Here is a 16624-nt window from a genome sequence, read left to right as displayed (position 1 = left end):
CTCTTGCCTCTTTCTCTGATCTGTGAGGAAAACAGTATCGTAAGGGTTATACACTCTTTCTTTTTTTCCTAAAAGAATCTATTTTATAAGAATAAAGAGGCTGAAACTTTCAAAATTTTAAGAATATTTTAAGAATAAACCCAAAAAAGGAGGATTATTTTGAGTGATGAAAATCTGAAAAATATGTTATTAACTTAGCCGTATCAAATTATTGCTTCCTTCCACGGCAAAAATACCCAACAAAACGCAGAAACCTGCATTGGTTATAGCCAAATGTTCCGTGCTAATGACAGTTCGATGAACTGTACATGAAATACATGTCTGTAGTATACAGGGAAAAAAATATGGACAAACCGCTAAAAGGATATGATAAATATTCTTTCTTTTTTATTATAATTCAAGTATAAAATAAGAATATTTTCGGGCTAAAATCGGCAGAAAATAGGAATATTTACTCTGGCCCGAAAGAACAACATTCTTATATAAAACAAAGGAGGGTAACTATACCTAAAAATCAGAGAAATAAATGAATATTTTCGTTAGGTCTACTTCGTCTCCTTTACCAATCAAAACTTGCTGAAAGCTTCCATTCATTCCGCAACAAAAATTGCAAACAAATAACCATGTTTATAGGATTTTTACAGGCTGTAGTAATGAATTTGCGTCTAATAAACAGTTATTTCGGATGAAGCTTTTGTGATATCCGGAATGATCAAGGTCGAGATAAGTGTTATCAGCCGAGACGTACACGTACCGAGACCTTGATTATTTAGGATATCACAAAAACTGAATCTGGTTGGCACATAAAATGGAACGGACCATTTCGGTTTGGTCCGACCGGAATATTCGGGACCAGCTTTGAAGGTGGTCCACTTTGACCGGTCTGGTCATTTCGGTTGGTCGGACCGAAATGTCCCTTCCCATTTGACAAAAAACTGTCACCCCCAGTACCGCACTTTTGTATCCTACTTACAAGAACTGTAACTAAAAGCGAAGGCTTGGGTCACGTCTTTGCAACCGGAATGTACCGTTCCATTGGGCACGTGAAGTTTCCGAAATTTCAAACCGTAATTTCTGTTGAATGGAAAGCACCCCTTGTCACCTTCGGCATCCCCATTTGTTGCTACTTTGCCAGCAACAAATCTACCTGTTTCTACTCGCTTCTTTTCGACAAAAGGCAGGAGGGGTGCTATTATATAGTTAATTCCACTTTTGTCAGTCTGTGATAACATGGACTTTAAGAGCCAACAACGCGGGCGGCAACGAGAACGTCGAAAACCTATAGGTTTTATGAGCAAAACAACAACCATGCACGTGCATCACACTTTTTTGTACATTTCTTTTCCCGTTTTTGCACGACTACGACGTGAAAATGCCTAATTTCGCGTTTTATGGAGAACGTAAACAAGCAACGAAGAAATTTAATTTCTCGTTCTGAACTTGGATATGGTCCATAGGAATTTAACTCCAGAAGGGTTCTCCTTCATTTGACAAAGTAAGTGGGTAGGAATAGTTGCGATAAAGAGTGAACGAACGCATATTCACTTTTTTTAGGCGACGTTCTCGGTGTCGTCACGTCGCTGGATCTTATAATCCCTAATGTAATACAAACTATGATGATGATTCCATGCAACTTTTAGTTCATAAAAAAAAAATGTCAGCTATGAAACCTAAAAAAAGTCAGAGCGCAAAACCAATCTTACCGCCTTCTCTGTTCCGGTTTATATGATGGCCTCATTGGTGGTGATCGCTGCCTTTAAAATAGGTCATTGAGCTCTACCGAACGCATTATCAAGTATCCGGGTCTTTTAGGGCCTGTTTACGTGGAGGTGGGGGACCCCAGGTGGTTGAGGTAACCCGCTTAGGGGTGTAACCCGCCTGTCCATATTATCTCTCATTCTAATTTGATCACGTTTTCATAATAGGTGGGGTCACCCGCCGCATGTTACCTCACCTTTCCGGGGTCCCCCACCTCCATGTAAACAGGCCCTTAAACGCGATGTACTTGCCATTTTAAAGCTCAACTATTGTAAGCGTGAATAATTGTCTTTTTATAGAGCGGATATCAGCAAGGCATATTGCACGCAACTATGTACCATTACAATTTAGGGCCTGTTTACATGGAGGTGGGGTCCCCAGGTAGGTGAGGTAACCCGCTTAGGTGGGGTAGCCCGTTTGTCCATATAATCTCTCATTTTAATTTGATCACGTTTACATGATAGGTCCGCCATATTTTACCTCACCTGCTTAGGGTCCCCCACCTCCATGTAAACAGGCCCTTTTAAAATAACTAAAATAGTATGCGCGCTCTGATTGGTCGATAGGAGTGTTTGTATGAGAGTATGTAAACATGGTTGTGGCGTCAAGATCAGGGCGGATAAATGTAACCTTTATCCGCCCTGGTCAAGATGTTTTGCTTTTCGCGCGCTAATCACGCGAGCACGAATTTGAAAACGTTTTCGAGTTCAAAACTCGACAAGTTTACTTTATTTACCCATTCCTTCGTCGGCTGAGACTTGGAAAATCGTTACAAAGAAAGTGTGTCACTTTTTTTTCAATTAAGCTGACATTTTAAGCGAGAAAAGTCCGTATTTTGGAAAGCTTTTTTTTGCAAAACAAGAACTGATTACGCGTGCAAGATTTCGTAGACAAGACTTTGCGACTGGTAAGAATTTCTCTTTTAATCAGTGCCATGCAAAGAGTTTTGCGTTTTGTTTCGGGAAAGTAATTTCATAAAAGCAATAGAAAACTTTTTTGCTGTGTTTGCGTAGCCTGATATGAACACTCGAGGCGTTGGGAGAATTCTTGACAGTTATGCAAACCCTCGACTTCTTCTCGGGTTTGCATAACTGTCTCGAATTCCCCCAACCCCTCTCGTGTTTATATCAGGCTATGCAGACACGGAAAACGTTTTCTATTGCTTAACTGATGTATTACACATCAAACTTTTGTGCTCACCCTAACAACACTGTTATGATAGCCGAATAATGATAAAGTAAAAAAAAAAATCCAAACTTGGCTTATTATAATTTTTTTTGTGGATATTTCTTTTCTTATATTTCAAATTGGTATACATTTTTTAACTGTATAAGTATTGGAAAAAATGTTTCCAAGAAGCCTAATCGATGCCTTGTCTTCATGGGCCTCGCATAAAGGAGGTCGTGCACAGTTTGTGAATGAATATTGTATATTTCAGAGGCACCCAACGAGAATATAGTTCAAAACCACTTAAACATAGCATTGTTAAACGTATTTTAGTATTTAAACGGTAGATATAGGCATATTCTTATCCCTTAAAGTTTTTCATCTGTTCGGATTTCCTAACTGAAAGTCTTGTGATCCGAAAATTATAGGGATCAAAACTTACCTTTTCGAAAATTTCAGCCAGAAAAAAAGGCTCCCGAAAATTCTAGGTGACCTTTTTAGGGTAAAAATCCGTTAAAAATGGGCAATTATACCATTTTTTAGATGTTCGAAAATCATTGTAGAGGCAGGCAAGCAAGAAATTTTACAACAAATGTTCCGAAAATTCTAGATCTCATACCGTCTTCCGAACAGATGTTTTCCGAAAATTGACGTTGGGAGCCTCTGATATTTAAGGACATAAATTCACCCGCCTGATATGGAAACAGCGATAAGCGAAACAGTGTGACTGCACTGCAATAAAAGGTTTTTCTGACTTAAATTGAGACAAAACTAAATGCCTGGCCTATGAAGCATGAGATTATGAAGAAAGACTCGGTAAAAAAGATTAAGAAGCTCTGAATAATTTCGAGCAAAAGAGCGAAATGTATAAAGACCTTAAAATGCAACAAACAAACTTTTTTTCGGAAACTAGGCTATTTCTGCTAATATGAGAAGATCTTATCAACCGAAACTACCATTTTCGCACCTCGCTAAGGTGACCTATTTATTCTAACCTTTATAGCAGCTAAGTGTAATTAAAACAGAATTTTTTTGTTTGTCTTCCTTACCTTAACACCAAACTTATTCCTAGTTTCATTTAAAGTAAAACCTTTTCATGAGCAGAAGAAAAGCTGTAATATAGGCCAATACCTCTTGATGGCAGCAGATGCATGAAAATGCACTAAGATACAGGTACGTTTATGTCAAGATATCGTACACGCTAGTTCGTTCGGAAGCCCTTTTATTGACACAGTTGCTTCCCGGAGCGTTACAGTAATAACAGACTTATTCAACATAAGTTGATGCAAGTAAAGATTGTTTCAAACCCTTAAACTGAGGGGCTGACAGTTCTATTGATTTCGCAGTATATAAGGGTACCCTCACGGTGCAATGTGAAGTCGTTTCTAGAATTAGATGAAAATGTCATCAAAAGAATTTTAATAAAATCCTGATTCTCCTTTGTTTTTGTTTGTTCAGGATTAACATTGGAATTTACAGGTCGGAAATCAGCTTGTTTCCATTTAATCTCCAAATGTGATTCTGTAACTAAGAATCGCTTGTTTAATTTCTATGCTATACGCTGAACGTGACTACAGAGAATGAAAGCGCAATATTTTCTGTTTCAAAATAAAATCAGGCTACGTGGGAAAAGATGGTGTCGTATTTGATCACAGACATGCTAATCAGCTTTTATTATTTGTATTTTAGAAATTACGCAATCAATCAGACGTAAATTTGAGGGAAAGATAATTAACAAATACGCTTGGAAGACCGCCTCTATCACGTTCAGAACAAGAAAAACATACGATGCTGCAATATTAGTAAAATTCATTGATTCATTGTTCACAGTTTTTGGGGAAAGTTTCAGAACGTTAATGTCCAAACAAAATTGCATTACTTCAGACGATCAAAAGTCGAAAAAACGAATTTCCAAAAATATTGTTGGAAGACTTTAGGTCACCTTGAAGTTTACAGATATTGCCGGAAAGATACTGAATGTCAAACATTAAAGAAAGAAAAAAACTCAGAAGAATTGAAATTTCTTTAATTTACGACAGCATCAAGAAAAGTTTTCTACTTATCTCTGGGCATTATTGATGATAAATAGACCCTTTCTGAGACCATTAGAAAAATCCACCAACACAGATAAAAAGGACGCCTTAAAACCGGAAGGTTGCCAAGTTTAACACTACACACGCTAAACACTCGAGCGGATTCCAGCCGGGCGAAACTCTTTATTCATCTTCACCCTTAAATTTTACATGCATTTTTCGCTCTTTTTTTATTCATGTATACATTTCCACGAACCCTTTTATTTTTTTATCTTTTGGCAATGATGAGAGGAAGCCATCAAACGTCAAGTTTCGTTTACATCGCTGATTCTTGTATTAAAATGTTGCCAAGTTTAAAAGGAATTTGTTGAAATCTAACAAAGATATAGCTCCGCAAGGTCACCGAATTTTGTATGGTGGGAGTCATTAGTTCGTTTCCTCCACAATACAAATGTTAGTACGTAAAATTTTGCGACTTTGTGAAGCAGAAGGTTCGCTCTTTTTGGACGTTTAACCTTTAAACATGGTTAGTTACCTTAGTTTAAGGCCCTCTTTCCAGTAGCGTCGATGAACATTCGCTTACTTCTGACTATACTGTTCTTTATCAAAAGTAGGAAAAAAAACAGATTCATGAAAAATGTTTTGTCTTGGTATCTGGTGTTGTCAGATTCGGCTAACCCATAGTGTCATAACAACTGAAATGCTTGCAAAATAGGCTCAAAATGTCCAAATGTCAATCATGTTCCAAGTTAGACATCAGTGTCCGAACCTCATAGCAAACGTCAAAATGTCAGTCTATACATGTTCAACTGTCATATCTTCTGGTGGCTTTTAAAAGAGGTAAAAGTGAAGCTCAAATATAGACATATTGAACTTATATAATTGAGAAATTCACACTAAGAGAATGGAAAATTACTTTTCATTTTGTACATCACCTGGTACATGTAAGGCGCCCGTTAATAAATTGAGAATTTACTTGAAACAATAACCTTGTAACCATTGCAAAGAGATCCACTGTGAATTGAGCCTGCGATCAAATGAAAACTAGTAACTTTTCATGAGATAACTTGAAAAAAAATACGCAGTCTTGAGTTTAGTACTCATTTGCATACTCCAGAATGACAATTTCCTCTCGGTAGCTCTCACAACACATCTCACTTTTCTTACACGAACTTTCTCTCTTGAATATTTTGCTCAGTAAAATTTTCATCAGAGTCTAAATCTATTCAGTTATTAAGGAAAAAAATTCGAGGATGAAACGAGCAGGATTCGGTCCCAGAGTATCGGAACCGCAGTCCATCACCGTCACCACTACACCACGGCGGATTTACTGACGATTGTAGGTTTGATATGCAGGTACACAGCAACAACCCTAACCCTAAATAAAAGCTAACTAGCTAACAGTTTTTCGAGTCAGAGCTTAACCCTAATTAGTATTGATAAGCGTTTAACCTTAATCACCATTCTCAGGGCTTAACGGTAATCATGGATAAATGAATCATAATGTATCTTCGTCATTCTGCAGTATGGAAAAGAGTGTTAACCCAACTTCGATGGGTCGACACCTGAGCCCACGATGCGACCATGTGAAACTGGTCAGCGATACCCTGTTTTGACAGCTACCGACTGACCACAGCTTGGATGTGCAGTATCAGGTTGCAAGCTCCCAATCTAGCAAGAAAGTGTGACATTTCCCTTTGGATACCCTGTGGTGTGGACGGACAGGCGCACGGACGGACGGGAAATTCTGGGATGGATAGATAACAAAATTTTCTTAGCTATGGGGCTTCGCTAGCGCGCGCGTGGAGGTCCGCTAATATTATAAACTGGTACTGCATGCAGGTTTATGATCTAAAAATTCAACTGGAAGCAAGAGAAGGGGCTGGCTGGAAGGTACTTTGAAGTCCGTTCTGTTGTTTCTGACTTGACCTTTTCTCCAGTTTTTGCAAACGTTTTTTTTATATGTCACTTCATTGCTGTTAAAGTAGATAAAGCTCATTTAAAGACATCTAGATGCGGATTACAGAACCGAAATGCAACATTCGAAAACATAAACATAAACACTGAAAGTTTAACCAGTAATTTGCGAAATGTATGACTTCGATCTAAGACAACACAACATGCAAAACGCTTGGGCTGATATGTCAAATATGATAACAGCACGTCAGAAAACACCCAAAGTATTCATAAAGACACTTAACGATGGTAAATATTAAGCCTTTGAACGATATATATGGCGTATACATTGTCTGCCTGAATATCTTTGCCTTTACTTTATTTCATAATTATGGCCACAAGTCGATTGAATAGTTGGTGAACCGTTCTCATGCTTGTTGGGAGTAAAAGAACCTTCCAAACCATTTCCCAGTCTGTTTTGCTGAACAGCCCTTGTTTCCATGTTCTGTCGTCTTTTTCTGCATAATGCCTTCAAAACGTCTCTGAAAATTCGCATTCTGAAACTGTAAACGAGAGGATTCATCATGGGATTTGTTAGACGTAATGCATACACCTACGGCACAAAGCTATTAGGAATGCTTCACTGGCACAAGTCTTTCGTTGAGTAGACAAGAAACGCAGGCATCCAAAATACAAGCGATGAAACAATTTCGATAAAAAGCGTTTAAGAAGCTCTGAATAATTTTGAGCAAAAGATCGAAATGTCAGAAAGGCTTACAAAGACAACAAACTTTTTTCTTTCGGAAACCAGGCTATTTGTTCTAATATGAGAAGGGCAATAGTAATAAAGGGTTTAGTTTTATCGCTTGTCTCACGATTGTCACTTTGATATTGATCGCAACGTTTCGACCGCACTGCAGGTATTCATAAGGCGATGCGATAGTGTCGATTTACTGAGTCGAACTATTTGTACCACCGTGGTTGCTAGTGATTGGTGTATCGCAATCCTCGCTCATGGTTGGTGGGTTTCGATCCAAAGCATTGTCGACATTGATGGTATCTTTCCATGTAGAATATTCATTTACAAACGTTCCGATTGAAGGCGCTGTAAGAGCTACGTTACGGAAACTAGAGAGTGACCTAAGCCTCTCTAGTGCAAAAATGCTGGTTGAAATAAATGAGGATGACGTAAAGGATCATGGTCTTAATAGCTGATCAAAATGAGTTCTTGAAAATATTAAACAGAAACCTTATTAGAAAAGATTCAAATTATCATAAACCGGCTAAAAAATGCTTTACAACAAAAAAGGGAAACATGAAATAGAAAGAGAGACTGGAAGTAAAGGAGAAGAAGAAACATAGCAACGGTGGCGCACTTAGTTAGGGAGCCTGTTAAGCATCGCGTTTACGTCAAACGGCAAACGTGAATTTGTACCACGTGACCAAGTTTCCCCTTTACTTGCCGTTTACTGGTAATTATTTCTGAGCATAAATTAGTAGTTTCACGCAATATTTATCCACTCGAATTGTTTTGAGCTGTTGTTATCTGCGCATTTTCTATTTTGAGAAATTCTAAACTTAAATCTGACGTTTGCCGTTTACGCAAAGCTTATATTTGTTGCTTCGGAAATAAGGCATGGGGGACATCGTTCCCGTTGAGTTTCGATTATGGCGAAATAGGGATTTTTTGGAGTTATTTTATTGCCGTTGGCTGGAGGACCAAAAGACAGGAAGCCCTTTGATGCTGATTGACGGCTTTTTATTTCTTCTGCCAGCTTCCATACAAGCTCAGATAACTGTGAAAGGAATACGCAGAAATAAAACAGCAGCAATAGAGACTGTAAGAAAGCCTGGAAGTGGCTGAGGAGATCTTGTGGAATTAAGCTTCGTGAAGCAGAATGTTTTTGCAAGTGAGATTGCATTTTATTTTGCAAACTTTTGAGTCTAGCATGCGAGCAAAACAGGCAAATATTACTGGACGTAGAACAATTGACCTCTGACACGAGTTTCACATTAGAAAAGCTGTTTTTAAAGCGAGCGGAACGAGATTTTGAGTCGCGAGGCAGCCCTGCTTAGCGACAAAATCGCGATAAGTCTTCGTTCCGCGAGCCAAATTTTAAATAACACAAAAAAAACTTCTTCGAAAGTCTAAAATATTACTTGAGAATGTGAACAACAAATCTCCGTCGGCGGTGCGGTCTGGAAGGAAATCTTGTCGAGTCAATATGACAGTTCTATTGTCTTTTGAAGAAAAAAACAGATGACGCTCGCGCGTGCGCACAATCGGGACACTGTCCCTTTAAGCTCAATAACGCTTTTAAAAATCCAGCCTATTTAATGGCATCGGTTGGTTGTACACTTTTTGACGTCTCTCTCTGAGCTTTCATGAAAAGCTGACATATATTTGAGGAGCTAAATTAAATCGTATCAATACATGTTTTTTTATTGTTATTAACGAACTTTGAACAGTTTTGATAACTTGCACACAATTTTAAACTGCTTTTTTGTGTAATTTGATGGACGATGATAAGCATTACCTCAGTGAGGTAAATAGATTAGTACAACTGCAAACATAGCGTCGAATTTTGTCCACAGTCATAAAGTAAATGCTGATCAGGGCAACAGTATACGATGAAAATATGATAGGAAAGGGCTGCGACCTTAACAACTGGATAAATAGTCAAATTACTATTTGCTTTTTCGATGCAAGGTTTTATATACACAATGCCTCGCTATTTACACTGCTTTCCGGCTTTGGTACCGAGTGCAATCGTGATATATGTATAGGAAAAAAATATATTTTAAAAGACAAGTTTTTAATCTTGGCTAACTGCTCGAAGAAACTATCATTTCGAATTTTTGCTGATGACACAAATGTGCTTTACACATTCAAGTGATAAGTTACAACGTCTTGAAACAGTCATGAATGAGGAATTGAAATTAGTTTTCAAGTATAGCATCACAAACAAGCTACCAATAAATCTTACTAAGGCAAACTATATGGTAATCTCATCTTCAAGATTGAATGGAAGTATACAGACACATAATATTGAACATAAAATTCAAACAAAAATATCTCGGTGCATATATTGAGCAAAATTTACACCGGGAGCATAGATTCAACACAAAAACAAAAAATCTAATGAAAAATGTAGGCATCAATAATAAATTAAGATATACTTGTAAGACCAGCTTACGTAAGATTAAAACTAAACAGAAAAAAATCTGTTCGTAGCTTGTTCTTTGCTTATAGCAGGGACAATCCTATGCCATTACTTCAATGTTTTAGAAATTCTTACACTTGAAAACATTTACAAATTCAAAGTAGCCCTTTTCACACATAAAATTACTAACAATGCAACAAACGTCCCCACGATATTCAAAGGATCCTTTACCCTAGCCTCTGAGGTTCATAGTTACATCACCAGATGCGTATCCATCCTTAATTTTCATGGGCCAAGGATAAACAAGAATTATGGAGCTGTAACTTACGCTTTTGCTGGGCCAAAAATCTGGGAAAAAATTCTCTCTAAATTAAAAAAAGAGAGAGAAAAACTCATGTATAACAGCTTACAAGCAATACAAACTGTACCTTTTAAATAGCCAATGAGTAATTTTATTTCACTGGAATTGTAAGTATAACTTTATGCACTTTTGACTTTTCTGTCTCTGTTATACGCTATTTAAATGTCTACGCCAGTTAGTTACTCGTGGTAGTGACCAACTCGAAAGCCAAAGCTCCTTTTGTCACTGCGCACATTCCACCTTTGATTTTTTATGTAATTTAATGTTGTTTTATTTTACTTTTGTGATTACTTTAATTTAATGTTGTTTTATTTTACTTTTGTGATTACTTTTGTAGTAAACTATTAAAATAGTGTGATAAATAAAAATTCTGAATCTCAATCTGAAATGTGCCAATAATGATAGCTTAAGTCTGAAACGGCTTGGAAACTAAAATTTCGAGGACGTTTTTGGACTTTTTACATTTAGGGCATGAATTTTTCGTCATTTCAGGCCATGAAACCTAAAAATGAGCCTAGCTAGCTGTAAAAAGGGGCAATACGGAGGCAATACGTCCTAGCCGGCATGATCACATGCTGTTTACGGAAAATTCCCTCATCCATGTCAGGAAATTCTGTATTTTAAAGCCTCCCCTAGGGCATGACTCAGCAATTGAGGACATTTCTGCTACGTTTTCAATGTTGGTTAGCATGCAAGGATTTTTCCCATGCCTATCGTCAATGATTTGCTCACTGGTAATAGATGGGGTGGCCCCAGAGTGGTTTTGCATTGAAATTGGCATGCAACAGAATTTCGCATGCCCTGTAAGCATGATTTGAGGTTCTGTGACCTTCTCACCCAGGCCGCGAGAAGCCTAGGTTCTAGTAATAGGTAATTCATACCCAGCAAAATCCCCGGCATGCCGGGCATGCCAAATTTTCTGACATGCCCAGCATGCTAAATTTTCTGGAATGCCGGGCGTGCCATGCATAATCTGGGTCATGCCGGGCATGCCAAAATCGGTCTCTGGTATGTTTCAACGCACAGGTTATAATTCCTTGAATCTACAGATATTTTAAGCCTTGCTAAAAAAAAAAAAAATAAACAGATCACAGTGCTTATCTTTTGATGTACGGTTACACGATGACGTCATTGCTACTTTTCATTTTCATAGATTTGGTTGTCCCAGCGAAGTTTAAATAACAAAAGCTCTAATTTTCACAAGAAAGTAAAACCCTGAGGGATTCTGCCGAAGTAATAAAACAGCGTCATCGTGGACATGACCGGTTGGGGGATTGTAAAAACTCCTCACCCCTTTTAATGAGTCTTTAATAGGATTCCCATTTCACATTGCGAATAAAATGGAATTGACTGAAATCAGTAAAAAGAGAGACAGAGACTATTTTCATTGTATAATAAAATGCATCTATGTTCCATGAAAGCTTTTAAAAATACAAGGTTATAGAATATCTTTCAAAGTTCATTACAAACTGAGCTAAGCCCCGAAATCACTGTTCATTATTCAGCAAATTATGATGTTTGACAATGCAATGTGCTTGAATATAACGTTGCAATTACAAATCTCTCGAACGCAATTTTCCCTACGTTAGAGTAGAAAAGCTCCTTTTATCTTGTTTCACATTTTGATAAGGAGTCTGAGTTCCTCTTTCTTGTTTTGTAGGCTTGCCAGTGATTAATGTTTTTTTGTCATTACCAGTGTCTGTGTTCTTCGTTTTTAACTCAAAGTAAGTCAGTAATAACTGACGGTATCAAAGGATTGCTCTCTAGAAAAGTAATTATCTCCTCGTCATGTCTGGAAGTTACCTGTAACAAAAAAGAAATGGAATCTTAACACATGCAAGGGAAATATGAAGAAAAGAAATAGAACATGTAGAGCTCAGCTTCTCTTAACATATTTTCATACTGGCTTGTTGAGTCTGTTAAAGGTCGCAACTAATTGTCTGAGGGTAATTTCACAAGAGTGTGCAATTGAGATAAATATATGGTAAATAAAGTGAAAGAAACGTGGTTTCACATTAGCCAATTTACATTGCGCTGTTCGATGATGTTTACACGCTTTTCTACTGCGAAATAAACCTTTGCATTTGGATTTGCAAGTCAAGATTATACCGAGTTTGACTGACACTTAATTGAACAACAGTTTCATTTTTAAGCAGGCAATTGGGGTGTAGACCTATATAAAGCCGGAATATGTAAAGGAAACTCAGCGAAAACTTTTTCGCATCTTTTTGTGGCGATATTCTTTCACGGCCCGTCCACTGATTAGGGGTTGCGAAGAAAAGATAAATTAGGACCAAAGGTTAAAGCCTGTCCGGTTACAGCATTTCGTATGTTACCTAGAGTTCTAATAAATAGGTCATAAAATAGGATTTAACGAGAGCGAATTTGTTTCTCAATCGGTGTATAAAAAAGTGAGGCTATCAAATGAGAAGTTTATAGAGTATCAAAATTATTAAATTAAAAGCTCATTTAATTAGGAAAATTCCTATACGAAAACAATGCTAGTGACATTAAATTGATCAGATAAAATTCTCAGAAAATATGTCCAATAAAAGCCTCATTATTTGCTTTTGTTTTTGCGTAAAGGTAAATTTTTCGGCCCACAAAGCAAAGTTGAAAAAGCGACTAAATCTTAGTTTTTTACATATGAACATGTTTATTAGCTTAGTTTTCGTCCGTTTTAAAAGCTTTATAACCCAATCATAATTTTCGGGTTAAAATATTACAAAATCATTTCAAAAACCATGTTCATTTAAAGTAGAGCCGGCAAACCTGAACATTTTGTAATTCAAAAGTCGGACCCAGCCAGGTTGTTTAAGCTTAGAATTATTTGCATTTTAGCGTCCTATAAATTTACCAGAATCGCCTCTCAGAGGCTTACTGTAGCAAAGCATTTTGTAGTACACTCGTAGACAAGCAATGTAAGCCTTAAGTCTTTGCTTGGATGAGATGTCCAAAAGAAAAATTAGTTTTGTGGACCTAAACGCACATTCACAGACTGCTATATTGAGTTGTTTACAACTTTGCATTGACACGCGCAGCATGTTCATTTTTTTAAAGCGAAATCCAAATCTGATTTTGGCATTTGATTTACGGATATTTTATTTTGTCTCCAAAAGTGATTGTAATATCCGTTTGATTGTCTTTCAAACAACAGTCAAACTATGCAGCAAAAATAAGTAACTTTACCAGTACAGTGGAAAAATATGACCGTAGGCGCCAAAAATAATTATACTCGAGCTATAAATTAGAACTGAATTTTTTTAGCTTTGGTTTCTTATTTTTGAAGTTTTCTCTAGTCTTCTTAGCAGCAGAAGAAGATTACAAGACATACAAACAGAAACAATCCGAAGTGAACAAGTTGACAACCACTTATGCCGGAGTTCTTAGGCATGCTCAACAGCAAGATAGACTGAATGCCAAAAGGATAATTCACGGGACTTGTTCGATATTCAGGCTTTTTTCTTTACCAAATTAATACTAAATTTGTACTTACAGTCTCTCGCAGAATCCATTTCTTGTCCAGCATTCACCAACATCTCAACCATGCACCGCAGAAAAAAAAGACAAACAAGTGCGAAGAGACATGACGACATCATGACGCCACAACTGCCACGCTACAACAAACTAGATTCCTCGTCATCCGCGAAAACACTTCTGCGGAAATTCGGCCGATTTCGTGCGTGCTCGGGGTATCTTCGGATGACGCAGATGACGTTGCTCAAAGGACTATCGTCAGCAAGGAGTAAAACAGTTAGCGAGATTCGCATAGCCGACAAGGAGCGCACTGAAAAACTAAGCAAAATCTCTCTGAGAAGGCAGTCCAAATTCACCAAATCAGAACGTCTTTGCAGAGTTAACGTCGTACTCTCGTACTGACTTGAACGACCTGGTAAGCTTCATTTTCACCAGTCTTTTAATGCTGTTGACCGGGAAACATTCCGACACGATAAAACTTAAGCATGGATAAGTTTATACTGAGAAGATTTGTTATCTTATTGTTTAAGACGCTTTTCCGCGATCAAATTTAAATGTGGACCCAGAAATGTCAGTATCGGTTTGAAATAAAAGGATTAATCTTTGATTGCAAGTTAAGTATTCTATTTTATGTATGAATAATGTTGTTTTGTTGTGCTTTTTATTTATAAATCCAGGGTTCTGTCTTCAGTTTTGCCAGTCGATCCCGTGACACACATTGTGACAAACATGACTTTTTTTGTTATAATCTGCATTTATTGCCAGGCATGAAACCTGTAACTTCAAGCTCCCTAAGATATATTTGGCGATTATATGTGATTCTCAGGATATGATGCTGAAGCGAACATCAAAATCAGTCTCGCTGGGCATGCCAATTTCTTGCCTGGCATGCCGGGCATGCCAAACCAACTGGCTTCACCATCGGCATGCCCGGCATGCCAAACCAGAGGAGCTAAAACTGGGAATGAATTATTAACCCGGCGAGAGATCTGGGACCTAAGTTTAGCTGGGTCAATTTTGGGCTGCGAGGGCATGAACCCATTTTTTCCATCCCTATGAGATGTTATTTCTAAGTACCAATGTTCCCTTGAATTTTGTCATGCCTAAATATATAAAATTTTCCCTCTCTCATTAATCCTCAGGCTGGATGCGATTTTTACGCTCGGTAGGCATGTTCAACTGAAAATCATGCCCATACCCTTATTCAAAACAAAATGCTATCAAATTTTAGTTTCCAAGCCGTTCTGATATTTTATTTACGAAAATATTGATATGATTAAGAGAAGTACACTATTTTAATTTTGGAATTCTCTAAATTAGTAAGGGAATAGTGTTCTTGATTAGCAAGTGCAAAATTCTTACCAAAAACAAAAAGATTTGTAAAATTGTATTTGTAAGGGAGGCCTGATACCAATAATGAAATACTAACAGCCTACACTCTCAGTTTTGCAAAACTGTGTAATTGCTGTGAAAACCATGCTCTCATTTGTAATCTGCGTAGTTTACGCGTGCTTAATTCCCCCCTCTGTTTGCTAATAGTCACTGAATATTGTTTGATGGTCTTATTTCTGATAAACATGTGTTGAGATGTCATCCTTGGGTTCCAGTTCAGGTACATCAAGTCTTGTACGTTGAGTTTTTGGAGGGAAAGAACCACCCAAGCCTCTGTCAGTAACCTGAACGGATTCGATGCAAACAGAATGTAGTCTGCATCTCCTCGACAATTTCTTCAAAGCATCCTTGAATATTGCCATTCTAAAGCTGTAGACGACAGGATTGACCATAGAATTTGCCAGATGAAAAACATTTACAACCGCCATTACAATCGGTCTAACACATGGTGGACGGCAAAAGGGTCTGGCAGTGTACACAATAGTGGCTGGCAACCATAACACCAGTGACACAGCGATAACTACGAGAACTGTTCTTGACAGTCGTAAGTTGCGTTCAGCTGTCTGGCGAGCGTGGATCTCTTCACCAGCAACGACGTTTGAGCGCCATTTCCTACGTATTTGAAGGTAACTTCCACAAATCGCTAATAGCGCTATGAAAAGGCACGCATGAATGGTTAGAATAACATATTTCCTATCTATCTTTGTATGATATAAGGATAATACAGACAGCCCAAAGAAGCAGAATCCAAGACCCCAGACAACGGTTACGACGAAAATGTAAGACCGAGTTTTGGTCGCACGGTGATGAACTGGCCATAAAACGGAATAAACACGTTCCAGATGATGGATTTGTAAAACTGTTTTCTTTACCTGGAATGGCCGTCATCTTAGCAATCTTCGCTGTGCCCAGCACAATTGGTTCGGCAATCCCCACAAGCAGATCAGAAACTGCCAGGTTAATAAGAATGGAATATGTTCGCTTCAATTGAGATCGTTGGGTCCAGAAGACAAATATGGTGAACGTGTTTCCAACAATGATAATGAATGCCTCCAGTGTATAGATGACAAGGAAGGCAGTAACAGTCGAAGAAAACATCTCTTTGCTCTTTCTGTGATCTGTTAGGAAAGAGGGCTTCTTTTATCAATTTATCGAGTAAACTTGAAATTGATCGGGGAAAAAAGGCTTACCGATTTCTCCGTACTTAGTACGAAAATAGTTAGGCAATGGAAAACGTTTTCCGTGTTTGCATAGCCTGATATAAACACGAGAGGGGTTGGGAGAATTCAAGACTCTATTTTTTTTTCTTTAAATAAATACATTGTTGTTGTTAAGCAAACCCCAGACGAAGTCGAGGGTTTGAATAGCCGTCGAGA

General features: G+C 37.8%; 1 protein-coding gene across 1 annotated transcript; it reads right to left on the bottom strand.

Moving 5' to 3' along the window:
• Positions 1 to 7227: 7227 nt before the first annotated feature.
• On the bottom strand, positions 7228 to 16346 carry LOC140932176 (uncharacterized). The gene is made up of 3 exons (XM_073381819.1): positions 16121 to 16346; positions 15434 to 16059; positions 7228 to 7467 (listed from the first exon to the last, which is right to left on the bottom strand). The coding sequence occupies exons 1-3, from the start codon at positions 16344 to 16346 to the stop codon at positions 7228 to 7230; spliced, it is 1092 nt and encodes a 363-aa protein (XP_073237920.1).
• Between the last annotated feature and the right edge of the window lie 278 nt (positions 16347 to 16624).

This window comes from Porites lutea, chromosome 3, assembly GCF_958299795.1.
Source record: "Porites lutea chromosome 3, jaPorLute2.1, whole genome shotgun sequence".
Lineage (NCBI taxonomy): Eukaryota > Metazoa > Cnidaria > Anthozoa > Scleractinia > Poritidae > Porites > Porites lutea.
Note: the sequence above shows the minus strand (reverse complement) of the source record. Positions and strands in the feature narration are given on the sequence as shown.